General features: G+C 40.1%; 1 protein-coding gene across 6 annotated transcripts in view; it reads left to right on the top strand.

Annotated features, from left to right (window-relative positions):
• Positions 1–842: 842 nt before the first annotated feature.
• LOC116703435 (voltage-dependent T-type calcium channel subunit alpha-1I) overlaps positions 843–18,116 on the top strand; it is a 25,087-nt gene continuing 7,813 nt past the window's right edge. For 4 of the 6 annotated variants that reach the window (XM_032538168.1, XM_032538167.1, XM_032538171.1 and 1 more), the window contains exons 1-6: positions 843–976; positions 1,443–1,511; positions 5,313–5,391; positions 6,766–6,887; positions 8,741–9,190; positions 12,678–12,827. In XM_032538168.1, the coding sequence (XP_032394059.1) occupies positions 1,458–1,511; positions 5,313–5,391; positions 6,766–6,887; positions 8,741–9,190; positions 12,678–12,827 (855 nt within the window). In that variant the 5' untranslated portion in view covers positions 843–976; positions 1,443–1,457. The remainder of the gene's footprint in view (positions 977–1,442; positions 1,512–5,312; positions 5,392–6,765; positions 6,888–8,740; positions 9,191–12,677; positions 12,828–18,116) is intronic. The other 2 variants (XM_032538172.1, XM_032538173.1) reach the window with 1 other exon arrangement.

Below are 18,116 nucleotides of genomic sequence, written 5' to 3' on the forward strand. Positions count from 1 at the left end.
AAAAAACTTAGGTAAGTCCGGGACAACAATGTGAAAAAAGATGAAACATGATCATATGCAGGATAATAATGAGTCATGGGCGCCGGGTGACACACTGTTGTCATTGGCATTTTGAATAGGCAAGCATTCTGATAAATGAACTGGCAGTGCCAAGAGTTTTAGCACTCTGTGTGCCTTGTCTTGCCACTTTAATGATTTCATAAAAGATCCGTATTGACTATCTTCCAAAAAGTCTGAATATAAATGAAGACTGCGATAACTCCTAATGTGATTACATGAGAAACTAAAGGGTATACGTATGGAGAAGCTTGCTGAAGTGGTGTAGTCACAGCAGGTCAAAATGCTTAACCTCAGTTGACATGTAACAATGACTATGGTGGCTTCAAACTCTTTGATTCCTGACCACATTCATTTGACAATATTGGTTTCCCATCTGTCTTTGAGCCTTGACTAGCATTTGCTGGATTTATAAAGAGCTTTTGGAACTAAAGCACTGTTACGTCACTGGTAGAAATCTGTAGATGTTACAAAGGAGAGTAATGTCTTGAAAGGTAACTATTAATTAACTAAAAACTTTGTTAAATAGTACAGCATAGAACTTTTCAGACAGCCCTGAATGTATGATTTGCAGTCAGAGCCAACAAGTGAACATCTGTATTTTACTGTTACTCTTAAATCTTTTTCTTAACACATTTGCCTACAAACTCGCCAGCATGCCAGTGCATTTGGGTTTGTATTTGCTTTGTGGTGCAATGCCTTGGTGCACCTTCACATCCGTGTGTTTATACTATGTGTGCGTGTGTGTGTGTGTGTGTGTGTGTGTGTGCTTGTGCTTGTGCTAGGTGGAACCAGTTGGACCTCGCCATTGTGCTTTTGTCAGTGATGGGGATCACCCTTGAGGAGATTGAGATCAGTGCTGCCCTGCCCATCAACCCCACAATCATCAGGATCATGAGAGTACTGAGGATAGCACGAGGTACATATACTACACAAAATGTGAAAAAACACACACACCCACACACACAAGTACCTATCCTGGCCCAGCACTTCCTGTAAATCCTTTCAGTGAAAGAAGAACCATTATTTGGGTCATGCTGTTGAAATAAAACTGATGCAAAAAACCCAAAACTTTTACAGGTCAGTTAGCTGTAGCATACAGTAGCAATCAATGTCTAAAGGGCTAATGTGTGTGTGTGTGTGTGTGTGTGTGTGTGTGTGTGTGTGTGTGTGTGTGTGTGTGTGTGTGTGTGTGTGTGTGTGTGTGTGTGTGTGTGTGTGTGTGTGTGTGTGTGTGTGTGTGTGTGTGTGTTACATTCAGTGTAAACAAGAACTGACATTTCAAAGCTAAATGTTTAGCTGTAATTGAATCTGAGGGATTTCCATACTAAATGTCCACTTTAAAGTCTCTCTCTACACCACACACACACACATGCACAACACAGTGCTGAGCTGTGAAGATGGCGACAGGAATGAGAGCCCTGTTGGATACAGTGGTCCAAGCCCTGCCTCAGGTACAGTGGTGTACACCACACACACACACACACACACCACACACACACACACACACACACACACACACACACACATTGTCTCATTTCTCGACTAACACACATTCCAGAGAGAGAGTTGGCCAGTCTCAGTCATAATAGCCAGGGTAGCTCTAAGCCCCACCCCCTTTTCTTTCTCTGTTGTCCTGTAGGCAACTAATAGATGACTCATTCATGCCATAGACTGGTAGATTACACACACACACACACACACACACACACACACACACACACACACACGCACACACGCACACGCACACGCACAGGCTTTGTCTTGTTTTCACTTTCCGTACCATGGAGAGTACCCAGACTCCCACTGCGACCACTGTGGGCTAGCAACAGCAACAGCTTCTTAAACCAGTCTGTAGTTCATTTGTTAGTGAAATGTCCACAGAGTCGGGCAGTTTCTAGGCCGTTCACCCATCTCATTGTCAAAATCATTCTAGTGCAATGAAAGTTCAATTCTGTAGAAAATTCCCAGAATGCATCTTTGCTCTCTATTATTACTGACTGGAAGTATTGTCTATTTGCTTTGTAGCATAATCGTATGAGTATGAAATGAAATAGGACAACAACAGAACAAATATCTTATTATGTATGATATTTGTCTGGGGTTTTCATGTACAACTTCAAAATCATGTCTTCATCAGTGTCCCAATGTTTACTGGTCATTTAATAATACATTTTTATTCAATTCATATTTAAATTATGTTTGCCGCAAGCTCTGTTTCTTAAAGGATTCATTTGAACTTGACATTAAAAAAAAAAAAAAAACCATTTGCATTTTTTGCCAAGAGATAGTTAAGAAGATTGATACCTTTCTCATGTCAACTCAGTAAATATGAAGTGTGATCCATCAGTTTTAAGATTAACTTAGCTTAGAAGACTGGAAAGGGGGTAACAGCTGGCCCGGTTCTGTCCAAAGATTACAAAAACTCTGAAATAAAAAAATAAGCTAAGCTAAAGAATAAAAAAAAAAATTTACAACTTCCTTTATGGACATGCAGGCACAATGTCCGACCCAGTGACCATCAAAAGTAAGATAAAGCAAACCGAGGGAAACAGGTGGTGTGGAGTAAGGAGGGCAGGCGGAGGTGAGGGAGAACAGATTTCTTGTCTTTCTTTTCTATTGATCCCCCTCTCATTAACACTGAGCCCTTTGCTCTATCCCAAGGGCACCAGGCGAGGTAATTAAAACTCGGGCTAATTAAACATTTCCAGGAGGACTCTTGCTGTGCTGTGTGTGCATATTAAGGTTCTGAAAGGGTGAAAGTGAAAGAGTTACACCTGGCGAGACCTGAGGTGATCTCACGCTTTATTTCACTGTGAAAAAGAAATGGCAATCTGCCAACATTTCTTCATTACATCACATAGGATATTGAAGACAGTATTCACATTTCAACAAAGGCTTTGGGATGCAGTTTACCAAAGGTACAGGCGAATACAGACCGCTATTATAAGAAATATGAATAATGACATCATGGCACAGTGGGAAAGATTTCTGCTAGAATAATAATTCATTAGATTAGACATCATGTAAATGCTTGATAATTCCCACAAGCAGTTTATGTATTTAATAAGCCATGACAGGACATAGAGATGTAATGAGGGATCCATACACTTACACTAAACGGGTGAGTAAGCTTAATAGCTCATTGGCATGTTAAGAGATATGCGTTTTTTGTCTATACAAAGACTCAGTAAAATAAAGTCATTTTACCCACAAGGGTCCTCTATTATCCTCTCCTCCCCAACTGATGTGAAATGGTCGCAACAAGCCATTCACTAACACTAATAGCTTATATCATGTTGGAACGAGAGTCGAGCCAGTTGTTTTATCTCTTCTCTACGAATGGCTGAGAAACCTCTAAAATAGCTTTAGGCAGATGTGGAAGCGACATGGTATGTCATTTTTGCACTGGGAGGCCGTCAGAAGCTGTCCCCTATGAAACTATTTGTATTTAGCTTTTAAAAAATGTGAACAAATTCTAAAGCTCATGATTATTTTTATCCTGGATAGGGTAAGTTAATGTTATATACATCTGCATTGACAAAAAACATTAAATCCTTCCTAGAAAAACTTCTCAAAAGTGCATTAATCCTCATCCTGAATCCCACATAGACTTGGGCCATTATGAAGCACAGATTGTTAAGTACACCAGGCCGGATAGTTTACTAACTTGGAGATGTACTTCAGGCAAACCCCAGAACAGTCGCATTTATTATTTCAGCACTCCAAATGAAAGGTTGTGCGGCAGTTATCTCCATTACTTTCCATCCAACGGGACTCATCAGACTAGGCTGCGTGATAGGGGAGCATATTTGTCTAAATTAAAAGTAAACTTTAATATGTTTAGGTTATAGAGGCTTCTAAACATTATTATTGTGTTATATGCATGCATATATTTTGTTCCTTTAGCACCACCTTCTGCAGCTCTTTTGTTTGTTGTAGAATTGAGATTCTTACAGTAAAGGAGACTTACTACCTATTTTGCCATTTATGTTAAAGAATTTGACAGCATTAAAATGTAAATAATTGCATATTTGTACTAACTTTGCTGATTTTCCCCCTATTAATTATAATTGTATTGAATTTCTGAGGAGAAAAGACACATTAACAAAAACATTGAGTATAAGAGAGATGGTTCTACTAAATGCAAACTATATATTTTGGTAGAAATCATACAAGGTGCAATTCCAATGAAATGTTATCCCATCAGCTTCTTAAACTTAAACAGAATGTGGCCGTCAGATCGCCACGCAGAAAAAGAGGCAGACTGCACACTGACTAGCGGTAGTTTCATTTGATTGTAGTTCAGTTTGATGCAATCTAAATTCAATCACAATTGATTGACTTGGCTCCAATTTACTGGGAGCTTTTCCTCCAAGACAGGCACTTATATCAAAACTCTCCTTTTCTTCATGATTTGTGTTCTTCAGCTATGCATGATTATAGTCCTGAGTGTAGTCGAAAAACCTCTGTCTCAAGTATCTAAACATGATTTACTTTAATAAACTTTATTTGCAGTGCTATGGGCAATCTCTTTAGAAAAGAGTTTGTTATTGGCATAATGTGGATGCATTATTCCAAGACCAAACTCTACAATGCAAACAGCACATTAAAGGTATTTTCCCCTGAAAAACAGGTGGAGTAATCTAAACCTCTCTTTAGAACACATGGAGTAAGTATAATTATAGTAACTATTTGTCAGTGCATCCCCTCATTCCCTGTGGAGCAGTGTTGTTTGCGGAGTGTTAAAGCCATTGAATAGGGTACTGGGTTTTGTATCCCTGTAATGGGATTCAATTTTTCCTCAAGGGTTTACCGTGCAACATCATCACCATTACAGGAAGTTGCGGTAACAGAAGGCTGTTTTGCAGTGGAACTGAGCCAGGTCCCAAACCCCCAAACTCAAACAGTTACAACAGCATCAGGGGTTTAGTCATATGAAGGTCTCAGAGGAAGTTGTGCCATGGTTTGCAGAACTTTTGAATAGTAATTGTGGTTAAATTATGTTCACATGCACAAAGCAGGCAAGTCCACAGCTGATTAATCCAAGGTTACATTAGCAATGACAGTTTGATGTTTTTGTTGTTTATTGCTCTTGTGCATTAGATAGTGATTATATATCTTAAACAGAGCATAAAACCTAGTCTTAATACTTTTTTTCAGGATGCTGTGAAATGGTCTATAACGTGCATGGTAAGATGTTCTCGTGTGTGTGTGTGTTTGTTCGTGTGCGTGTGTGTGTGCGTGTTTTGCAGGTGGGTAACCTGGGCCTGCTCTTCATGCTGCTGTTTTTCATCTACGCCGCCTTAGGAGTAGAGCTATTTGGAGAACTTGGTAAGTGCCCATGACATCCAGTCACAATGCTGCAAATGATTACATCATACAAAACCTCTTTTACTCTAAGTGTGCTCTTTGAAAATAAACAATATTAAGCAATTATTTGCTGTTTCTTCTTTTTACCACAATTCCTATCCATGATATTTGGTCATTTACAAACAAGAGAACCAAGGCCTTAATACATATACATATACAGTATATACTGTTTTATTATATATATATATATATATACATATACTGTGTATATAAAGTATATACTGTGTGTATATATATATATATATATATATATATATATATATATACACACATATACTATGTATGTAGAGTATATACTGTGTGTATATATATATATATATATATATATATAATTGTGTTAATAAACACAGGGCCACATTTGTTGACACTTTGATAATGAATTGAGTATTTATTGTAAAACGTTTAAGAAACATGTATTATCTGTCATCACCAACATTTGTATCATTATATACAGTATAATGTATATAAACTCATCCACTCATTCCACTAGTTGGATTAATCCTTTCATTACACGTATATGTGGTAATGTTGTGATAAAAGGAAGATGCTCTAGTTGAAGAGCACATTGTTCACACTTCATCATCTATAGGTGTAATATGATTAAAAATCAACATATGTCAATCTCAGTCCAGGTGGTTAAATACAATTGTGGCTTCCAGTTTTGGTGCACTTATTAAAGTAAACTCAGCTTGTGCTCGTACAAGCATGAGGATTCATGTTAACTTTATTATGAAAATCTTCTTATTTCCTCTCCATCCTTTATTCCTTTTCATCTGTTCTCCCTTCTGCAGTGAGACAGCCATTAGGGAATCAACCCACTCTCCAGTATTCTGATACATAAGTACTATCCTAAAATATCCACATTGAAGTTGGAAGATACATCTTCTGAACTGTCACATTTCCCTTGTGTGCTGCAGCTGCAGCCTGTGGCAGTGTTGCTTCCTATTGGTGCTTGGCAGGAAAAAGGATTAGTGGCAAATTGTGTTGCTTTCTTGAGACCATTCCAGAGATTATCTTGGGACATAAGCTCAAAGACAAATAGAGTGTTTGGTCACATCGCTGCTGATTTGATAACAAACTGTGTCCACACTGAGTTTGCTTGTTTGGACAGTCATACAGGCAGCTTAGTGACAGAAATGATGCATGCCACTGCAGTTTTTGGGAACAATGACATGTTGAGTGTTGAGTGTTCAGATTTACAAATCTCTTTTACTTTTGTTGTCACTGCTCCCTTTCTGTTCCATTTTCCTTTTCTCTCCACCCTCTTACCTCTTTCTTATCTGACAACTTCATATATTTCTCCATCCATCCACCCCATCTTACTCTTATCCTTAGTTTGCAATGAAGACTACCCATGTGAGGGAATGAGTCGTCACGCTACCTTTGAGAACTTTGGCATGGCCTTCCTTACCTTGTTTCAAGTCTCCACGGGCGACAACTGGAATGGCATCATGAAGGTACAAAGTTACTTAGTCATTATTTGTGTATTAAAAGGAAGAAATACAGAACTAGAGAAACCAGTGAAGAGATGGTCAAAGAGAGACAAGGCAAGTTTATTTATAGAGCACCTTCTCATACAAAGAGGTCATGCAAGTGCTTTACTGGTAAAAAAAAATACAACAAGAGAAATGAAAGGACAGACAACAAAGTTTTAAACAAAAATGGTAAAGTAATTAAAAGTACCATCAAACAAGACTAATTTAAATCTCTGGAACAGTCTTTAACTTAGATTTCAAAATGGTTACAGTTGATGCATACCTTAGATCCAGAGGAAGCTGCTTCCAGTGATAAAAATAAAAATGCGCTTGCTCAGCACGGGGAGCACAGATTTCCTTACTGATGGCTTCGTCAGAGGAGTTACTATGCCTCATTGCTTACACACACACACACACACATACACACCCACACGCACGCACGCACACACACACACACACACACACACACACACACACACACACACACAAACACACACACACACACACAGAAAACACCAATTTCACCTGAACACACATATACTGCCATGAGCAGCTATTACCACTCCTCCACACACCTAGTCTGAGGCGAATAGAGATTATGCTGGACCATGTCATCTGGCGTGGACCATTAAACACACCCTGGATACAGGTAGCGTGGATTGTAGCGGGTCATGTAGCAAAGCAGCAGGCCACAGATGCTCTCTGTCATTTTAGCTGTCAAATTACTACCTGGCCTGTGATACAGGTAGACCTGCTTTGGTTTGGTTAGAAGCTGGTGAGGCAGAGTGGTAATTAGCTGTGCAGTGACCATGGGGAAGAGAGAAAATGTTGAGGGAGAGGAAAATATGTAAGAAGGCAATGGGGAGTAAAGGAGGTCCCAGCTAACTGTATGAGTGAGAGCAAAGGGAGATTTGGAAGAAGCAAGAACAAAAATATGTGTAGAAATATATGGAAAAGAAGTGAAGGCAGAAAAGGGTGATGTTGTGTGCAGGAGCAGAGTGTGTATATGGCATGCCAAATTAGATAGAAATAACCACGTTCAGCTCAGAGGACCAAAATTGTTGTGTGTGGTCACAGCCTGGGTGAGATATGTGAACTTCCTCCAGAAAACACTTGTCACTTTGGTTGTGATCTGACTGAACTCCGCTGAGCTCATGTTAACCAGAGTGGAAAGAGTGGGGGGGGACTCCTGTTGTTTTGCATAAAAGCAAAACGATTAAGTGTATTAGGGTTATACAAGTTGTCACAAATTCAAAGAGCCTCATTAACATGAGCTAGATCTACTTGATTCCCTAAAATGTATTTTTTTATGTGAAAACTAATTTAGATTGGGTTGTGGTGTGGCTGAACTCACAGCATTTTAAGATGACATTTAGATTTTGACTTGTCTTCTCTGCATTTTTTCCACCATCAGTAGGGAAATGCATTGTTGTTTGAGCAGAGCGATTGTAAATTTAAAATAATTGCAATTTTGGAAGGGCTTCTGTTTTAAATTTTTATATATTATAAGGTGATCCTGTACATGTGTCCACTTCCTGTATTTTCAAAAACCTTTATCCAAAAATTGTTCTATTCTGGATCTGTTTTGTCCTGTGACTAAATGATCCGTACCAGAAACCTGATTTGTTCAGGTCCTATCCCCCGGCAAATGGTCTATCCTAACCCTAACCATAAATGGTCTAACCTCAACCATTTTTGCACATGCGTAAAACAAACCATGTTTACAGTACAGATATGGTAGCCACATCTTTGCTATTTTACTTGGCTTGTCTACCTCTGCTCCTAACCAACTCTCTCCTGACCTTTTTCCTCATCTTCTGCCATTATGACACCAGGACACATTGCGGGAGTGCCCACCAGACCATGGCACTGATGTGGACTATGCCTGCAATCCTAGCCTTCAGTTTATCTCGCCCATGTACTTTGTCTCCTTCGTGCTCACCGCCCAGTTCGTGCTCATCAATGTGGTGGTGGCCGTGCTGATGAAGCACCTGGACGACTCCAACAAGGAGGCCCAAGAGGAGGCGGAGATGGATGCAGAAATTGAGCTGGAGCTGGCCCAGGGCACCCTCTGTTGCATGGGCGCCCCCAGCTGCGGAGGAGGGAGGGTGGAGAAAGGACTAGTCGCTGCTGGACCTGGAGGCACAGCAGGGGGGAGGGACAGAGGAGGTCCGATTAGAGAAAGGGGAGAAGGAGTGAGGAAGATGCGACATTCAGCAGGGAGTGCACACCCAGGAGCGTACAGCTCCCACGACTCCAGCCGGACCCTATACTCACCAGCACAAGTGAGTTTGTGCATTTCTGTGTTTGTGTGAGTGTGCGAGTAATCTTAAGTTTGTTTCCTGATAGCGTGAAAGCTCTATTTTGTATGTGTGGCATTTGCGGGTGAGTGGATGGGTGGGTGGGGGGTGCATGTGTTTGTGTTGGCAAGGGAGATTGAGTGGACCTGCACAATCAGGATCGGGCATATCACAGCTTTTTTATTATGGATCAGTTTGGCCGTGCAAAAATCAGATTCTCATTTATTTATATCCATTTCTATTTTTTTTTTCATTATATCCCAGATATCAGCCAACTGCAGCTGAGCTGTAAAGCTTTGCTGAGGTCCTTTAAACAGTGGAACCATTGCATAGTTAAGAGCATCGTGACCAGGTGACACCAACAGTGACCAGCAGTTAAACATGAATTATGCCTCTATTTGGTCTGCAAATGGGAAAAAGAGAAGTTGCCTAAATACTATCAAAACCTTCCTGCATTGTATACATACATCTAAACATATAAATAACTGTTACAATTACTTTTACAATTTTATTGTAGGCCTAGTGTGCACCTTGCAGCTGTGTAATGAAGATAAATATGAATTTTGAGAAGACACAGAATCCTGGGATACTAAACAATTTGGATCAGTATCTGGGGCAAAAAACACGTAATGGAGACATTCCTACTTTTGCGTTTTCTCTCTGGTTGCCTGTCAGTTTGCTTCTCTTTACACAGTATCAGTGCATTAGTTCATGCAGAGAAAATTACATATTCAATTCACAAACTGAAAGAATACAAAAGAGATCCACAATATGGCAGTAATTTCTGTACAGTGTTTGAATGGTGCTGACATGGGAGAGAGTAGAGAATCATTGCTTTATTTCCCATTGTGAAATGAACTGACAGCCACATTGCCTGATTACACGCAATCATTTTGCCAATCTCTTTGTGTAATTTGTTTGTACTTTTGTTCATTTTATTTTTAAGATTTTTTGAGAATAAAGGGAAGGTAAGGAGGGTCAAACATCTACATAAAGAGAGGGAATAGTAAGATAGGCATATAACAGGCAGATAAAAGGAAAGAGACACTAAGCCGTATCTTAATTGCAACAATGCACAAGTGCAATTGTGTTAAAAAATAAAAAGAATATGATTGTAAACACATTGGGCTGGAATTAAATGCATTTTCCAAAATGAAACCAGACTACTTAAGTGATATTAGATGAAAGCCGAGATTAAGCCATATATTTCCAATTTTCTTTTTTCAAGTTTTGTCTTCTTTCACTGTAGTCATAGCAACATATGTTGTCAGCAGAGCAGAGATGAGCAACTTAAATGGCTTTCTTAATTTTTCAGCTTTCTCTACTCACATTGAGATTTTGTGAGTTTGCCGAGACATGCACGGTTACATTTTTTAAATGATCATTTCACTGTCTACATCTGTGCGTGAGAGTGGATGGTCTCTCATTTCTACTGGCAATCTGAGAGCACAGACACACGCTTCCATTATGAAATCACTAATGATAGTCTGCTATATCGGTGCAGAAACACATAAAGATGACTCATCGGCTGCCATGAAGAGTCTCACCGTTGTAGAGCTATAGTTGGCCGCGTGTAGACATTTTTAGCTCACTGTGACGGAACTTAATGCAGACCATGGAGAGCACATTGGCAGCACCACCCCCCCCCCCCCCCCCCCTTTCTCTCCCAATCTCCCCTTTCTTATTCTCTGTGTGATGCAATAAGGGATCTAGCAGAACAATACAATTTATACGAAACACAGGTCCTGTGTGTTTGTGTGTGTGTTTGTGTGTGTTTGTGTGTGTGTGTGTGTGTGTGTGTGTGTGTGTGTGGGTGTGTGCGTGCGTGCGTGCGTGCGTGCGTGCGTGCGTGTGTGAGAGTCAGAGACATCTGCTGTGATCCTTTAGTAAATCTACATACAATATATTCTCATTGTAGCTTCTCCAAATAATACAAATAATTATATCTGATGAGTCTTGATGATGTTTTGAGAATAAAGATAGATTGAAGCTACAACTGCTATATTCTATAATGTGCCATAATACATACTGAAATAGTAATGTTCAACTCTATGGTTAAACACTTGTTATAGCACAGGGACTAGAGGCAACACTGTAGGAAGTTGACACACAGAGGGAGAGAGAGTTAGGGAATAAGAGAGGAGAGATAATAGTTGAGCCGGTGACAGTCAGATAGACGCAGTAATTAATTTCAGCTCTCTCCCCTCTCTCAATTTCCATTCCCTCTAGACAAGCCCTATTGTTGTCCACCAATGCAGTTATTAATGGAGGCCAGCACATAGGCCACCACAGTCAATCAAACATTATTTTTTTTTATCTCAAACTCTTCATGTACACAGAATGGAATATCTTTGGACTGTCTGTGTGAGAGAGAAAATGTATTAAAAGACCTGGATATGGCAGAGTCAGCCAGCAATCTTTAGGTATATTTATAATGCTGGAAGTACAGTAACCTATTTTCTTTTAGCCAAGAGTGATTGTAATGTAACAGAATGAGTCAGAAATGTGTGTTTGCATTAGATATCTATAGTCCTGTAAGCGGTGTTGTAGAAATGTGTTATGAAAATATCCCTGTGTGGGGATTGAAGAGGAGTGACCTTGTTTCACAGTATCTTTTGGGATATATCTGCTCATGTAATTGTTATCTTGGCTGTTATGAATGTGCTACAGGCACAATACATCTAATTCATTGTGAAATACAGTGGCCACCCAAGAAACACAGAAATCTTGTTTAAAGTAGTTTTCTTTTTTTTCTGTCAGTAGTTTCCTTTTTCTGTCAGATTGGTTTGTGGAAAAAAATCAATCTGGCAGATGAGATTCAGGCAAGGAGGGATCATTTAAGTCGCCGAAAAAGCCCTGACTGATTCAGTCTAAATTGCTTTAAACCTAATAATACCCAGAGCACAAAGCAAATGCTTAAATCTTAAATTGTTTCAACAAGGTATTGAACAGCCTAATTGAGGTGATATATCAAATGTAATTGCACCGCTCTCAGTGCTCAAGGCTTTGATAGTAAAATTAGGTGTTACTGGGCTAATGAGGGTTTGGAGTCATATTATTGAGGAGCCTTTTTGCAAAAGAGAACAGTCCTTAGCCCTGAAGGCCAACAGAAGAGGAGAGAGGGATTTGTTTGAGTTTATTTGTATACACATGACACAAATAAACTAGAACAAAATGTGTTTGTTTTTTTACTTTAGTGATTTTAGAAATTAAGGTTTAGGTAATCTGCATGTGTGAATGTGTGCATTTATGTGTGAGTTCATAATAAAGTATAAAAGCATACCTGCGTGTGCACACAGCCATTTTTATAACCCTTACGATGGTGTATGCATTTCCCTGCGTGTTCTTTGTCCTCGCATGTACGCATGTGCACATGTTGGCACCTGCGTGCAATACTGGTCTGCCGGCCTGCGTCCCGTGTGTATGTGTCCGTGTGTATGTCTGCTTGTGTGTGCGTGTGTATGTGTTCCAGGAGAGCCAATGGTTGGACAGCGTATCTCTCCTGATCAAGGATACTTTGGAGGGGGAGATGCTGATGATCGACAACCTCTCCGGTTCTGTCTTCCACCACTATTCCTCTCCTTCCCCCATCTGCAAAGATTGCAGGGGCCACCCACAAGAGGTACCGCGTTCAGCACATAATTACAAACATATACTGCTATACACATGCAAACACACTCATACACCTCAAGGGCAGTCGCCCCAGATATGGGATTAATCCTTGTGGTTTAAATTTATTTTACAGAACCACAAGCATCCATTTTTTGGAAACTGATTTGGTTGACACAACCATCCACAGTACCACAAATAGATACATACATACGTACATACATTTTTACCATGATCCTTTTCAGTGACAGGCTCTACCCACTGAGCTTCACTGGACCCACCTGGTGGCCCATATTTATCAAACACGTCAGAATCACTCCTATTTGTCAACCAGAATATTTCATTAGTATTAAAAATACTCCCACCTCAGAATATGAAACCGATTTATAAAGAAAACATCTCAATGTTGCCAATTTAGCTATCATGCCGCTAGACTTTTTATGACCATTTTATAAAGAAAAAAAGAAATGAGCCCAACAGCAAATGTAATGACATTGCAGGCAAACATTTTTTTACTTTCCCTTGAAGAGAGTTGCAGGTGATTTTGCAAGCAAGGAGGTGATCCTCCTTGCTCGCTGTTGCTGCGGTTCTTTGGCTTGACAGGTGCGTTCAGTGAGTGAGAGAGAGCAGCACGTTCAGTCGACCACAGCAGCCACGCTTATATTTAAAGTGATTGCAGAGTATCCATAGTGTATTTGAAAATGTGTTGTTTTAGTTTCTGTGTTCAGTCAGGGCATCTTTTTTTGTATTTTGTTTTTTAAGACTATTTTTATGGACTTTTCCGCCTTTAATGAACAGAACAGCTAGATGATGAAGGGGAGAGAGAGGGGGAAGACATGCAAGAAATTGTCAAAGGTCAGACTCAAACCCTGGACGTCTGTGTTGAGGCATTAACCTCTGTGCCCTACCAACTGAGCCAACCTGGGCACCAGTCAGGGCATCTTACCAGTGGCTACACTCATATTTCAGCAAAACAAGGCTTATCAAGTCTTTTTTCATTATCATGGGTTAGTGGGGAGGAAGAACCACGTCAGCTTTAAAGTTCTGAAATACATTTAACGTAATCACAGATGTGAGGGACTCAAATGAGATGTTATACCCACAGTTTCTTGTTGGCAAATAAATGTAAATTTTAGGATGTTGCGGATATTAATAGATAGATGGCAATTGCCAAAATAATGTTACATTTACAAATTTTGATTTATAACATGCTTTTACTCCTTTGGCTGAAATAGGCCCACATACGGTATGCATCATTCTGAAAAGGGTGGGTCCACGCTAGGCCTGATCTTTGCTCTGAGATGCTTGGTAAACATGGCCCCAGGTGTTGGATGAAAATTAACTTCTTCTTCTTCTTCTTCTTGTAATAAATTCACACTGGATGCAGGCACCTAGATGTGTAGGTAGAAACATATTAATGAAATACCTTCCTTATCATACATATGTATACATGTGTATATATACCAGCCTATGAAAATATTTTAGCCTGCATCAACTGTTTCAAAAACTTACCAAATCAAACTACTACTTTGCAAAATCAGTGAACAGCAAAACTTAGTAGCCCTTAAACACAAACACACACACACACACACAAACACGCACACACATACACAAGAAACACACATTCATGCACACATGCACAAGCATACACGCTCACAACCATGATGTTCAGGAGCAGATTACGTGCATGCAGATTTGCAACAAGCACACACACAGGCACATGCATTTGGCACGTACTTTCATAGATATGCGCACACAGGGCTTCATTCATCACACAAAGCTGTGTGAATGGGAAGTGTTGTTAATGTCCATACTTTATAAAGTTAATTAATAACACAGTAACAACACAACATGATGTGAAATATGTGCAGAAATGTGGATTAATGAGGCCCATTGCATGCATACACACACGCAACCATTCCTGGCATGCATGCACGCAGGCACCAACACTCATTTACTTGTGCTTGTATTTTGGGGTGTTTTGTACTCAGGAGATCCTGCACTAAACATAATCACAAACATACTGTCCTGTGCCAGTGTTGTCCATCACAATGACAAAGTGCAGCGGGTCAGCTCAGTAGAAGAAATAACTGTGCCCTACACCTCCTCACCTGTCAGTTTCTGCCTGTCTGCGGATGCTGTCAAACCATCAATCTTTCCTCACTCTTTTACATGTTTGCTCCCATCCATTCCTCCATTCCTCTGGCTTTTCCTTTATCACTCTCTAATTTACCGTGTCAGATTTTTCTTCAATTTCCCATGTTCTTTAACTATCAGACTTGCATATTGTTTGTTTGTGTGTGTGTGTGTGTGTGTGTGTGAGAGCGCTTGTGTGGGTGTGTGCTATTTTCAGACAGATGAGTCTGTCACTGCTGTGAGTTATGTACAATGGGGTTGTGTTTAAGGGGACAAGAAGGCACAGCGGGACACCTGGGTGCAGTGTGTGTGACAGTGAAAATATTCATCAAGTAACTACCTAATAAGGACTTGAGAGAGACTGTCAACAGTTGAGTCAGCAGGGAACAATTCAATGGAGCAGTGAAGGCCTTTGCCATTTATTCAGCTGCTAGATTAAGCAGGCACTTCTCAAACATACCACCTTTATCTTCAACCTGAATAAAGATTTTAAAGATATTATAGATGTTATTGATGAGATAATATGTGTCGCTTTATGTTGAAGAACTAGCATTGAATAATCTATTTAATATTTTGTCAATGTCATATCACACTTTTGATTCAGATTGAGGTTGTGAAATGATGAAAATGACTAGGCCAGTTCCACAATAGTAAACGTAAATATGAAAGACAAAAAAAAAACTGCACTCTGATGGAAGAACAACAGATAGTGCAAGCTAGGATTTTTTGGTGAAACCTTTGGTTGATTTTGGTGAATTATTTAGCCCCCTTCCATGATTGATAGCACGTTTAGAGTGATACCAATGCATGCCTGATGTTTTCCTGTTTATTTCAATACCATAGTCTTCTTAGCAGCAAACAACCTCTCATATACAACAAAGTGAAATCGCAGTCAAACCACGAATAATTTGTAATGCATTTAATGTTTCAAATTAAATTAACAGACATAATTAAACATGTTAAGTTTGACAGCACTAAACGGCAGGATCATTTTCATAATCACGATCCACACCCATGTTGATAGCTGCCTATGTAATTCGCTAAGATAGATATCAAGGCAGACAATTATAATGTGTCCTGCTCTTGGCACTTACCAGTACCTCTTGCTGATGTAAAATTTACTCAGTGAGCTTTTTTTTGCATTTTTCTGCATCAGTTTCGAAAGACTTGGCCCTCGTTTCTTTGAATTTTTTCCATCCACCTTTTTCCTTACGTTTTTTTACAAGCCATTGTCAGGTCTAATGATGTGTGCCTGCCTATGAACTGGGTAAATCCAGCCCGATCTGCCGGCGATTTGATTTCGCCCTGTAATGTTCAATCTTAAAATACTGAGCTTCCTCTGAGCTTGGTGATTGCATTAGCGCCCCTTGCTGTTGTCTGTTAATATCGCTCTATTAGACTTTATCCTGAACGCACAGATCCAAGTCCATCCCTGAGTGGATGCATGGTAATATATTGGCATATTTAGCATTTAAAAGTAGAAAAAATAACTACTTACCAAATCAGTTAAATCACCATGTGCAGGATTTCAAAATATCTTTGGTGACTAGTTGTAGTATGAAAAACCTGTGGTAGACAGCAAGAAGGAGGGGTGCCTGTTTTGACACCTGTGTGTTGTGGAAAATGATCATCTGACTGCTGGTGCACTTGATTCCTATGTTTATCATAAATTACAGTATATTGCATTTGCTTACCATATCCTGACTCGCATGAGTCATGCTATCAGGCCATGAGATATCAGTCATGCTTATTTTCTTGCTTAGTCACACAATCTTCTCCTCGCATTGCCTCCCAAACAATTGCCCTTTCGCTCTCAGGCTGAATGGGACACTTTCAATCTGTCATGCCCGAGTCCCGATGAAGCCTTCAATATTGCTGCAGTTACCTTGGAAGCATTGTAGCAACTCCTTCTGTACTCGGTGCCTTTTTCATTGTCCCTGGAGGCACAGCCAAGAAGACAGGAAGAGAAATGCTTTAGTTTCCATTATCTGCCAATAAATATACCACACCCAATGACTCACAGGGACCCTTTTGAAGCTATTCACAACCAAACTCTTGAGACACAGAGCAAATCAGCAGACATGGTACTGTCACTAGTAGCATTGTGCAAAGTACAGAGATGAAACAGAAACACTGGGCTCCTTTTAATTAATGAGCTGCATTGCTGTGCTTCTGTCTTGCTTCCTTGCCCCATCCAACCTCTCTCTCTCTCTCTCTCTCTCTCCCTCCCTCCTTCGCTCCCTCTTTGGGCAATGGTAATTTACGGCTGCATATCAGCCACAAATCTTTCTCTAGGAACCTTTTTGTATTTCTGACCTATAAGTATGTGTAAATATATCGCTAACAGGCCTCACTCCATTGGATTTCACTGGGCCCTTTTTAAGTACCCTCCTTAATGCGTTTCTCTGGCTATGTGTTGCTCTGTCTCTTTAGAGAAATACTGCTTGTGTGCATCATGGCACCCCCAGAACCCTGAAATTCCACTCCAGCTCACTTATCAACTGCAGTATGTTTTGAAATTGTGTGCAAAAAGTGCTGCAAGGTGAAGGGTAGAGAAGAAAGTCACCCCAATAAGCTTGAGCTCACACGAGGCTCATACAGCGATCATTTAAAACCAATTTGATAGCAATATGGGCTAGCTCACATGATAAAACATACTAAGCTGGAGAGAGTATTGGAAGAAATGAGATTGAGAGAGGTTAGGAACAGTTGGAGTATTTGTTGTCACTTCCCAACTATTCTGCGTTTGGTAATGCTGTGTCTTTAGGATTGCTGTACAACAAGGACTATCAGACACCATTACACAAAGCAACAGCATTGTAATGTACAGTGGTTGAAAAACATACTCAGTTCGCTATAGGGGCAGAATTGTGAGGTTCTGGTAGCCTGGGAAAACCCTGACAAACTTCCGGAAAATTGCTCTGCAAGTCAGTCTGGCCGACAGCCCATTCAAGCCCATTTCCAATTATTCCAAATCGAGGCACCATTCACAACCGTTGAGGCGGGCTTTACAAGATGACAAGAGCACAGCGACAGCAAGCAGCTTTTTGTTTACATTCAACATGACGGCCACCAAAGCGCAGCAACCCATTGATGCTGCTGTTGCTGCTACGTCACCCAGACCATTGATCTGATTGGTTGAAGGACTATCCAATTGCGCCCAGAG

The sequence above is a fragment of the Etheostoma spectabile genome, chromosome 15, assembly GCF_008692095.1.
Source record: "Etheostoma spectabile isolate EspeVRDwgs_2016 chromosome 15, UIUC_Espe_1.0, whole genome shotgun sequence".
In the NCBI taxonomy this organism is placed as follows: domain Eukaryota; kingdom Metazoa; phylum Chordata; class Actinopteri; order Perciformes; family Percidae; genus Etheostoma; species Etheostoma spectabile.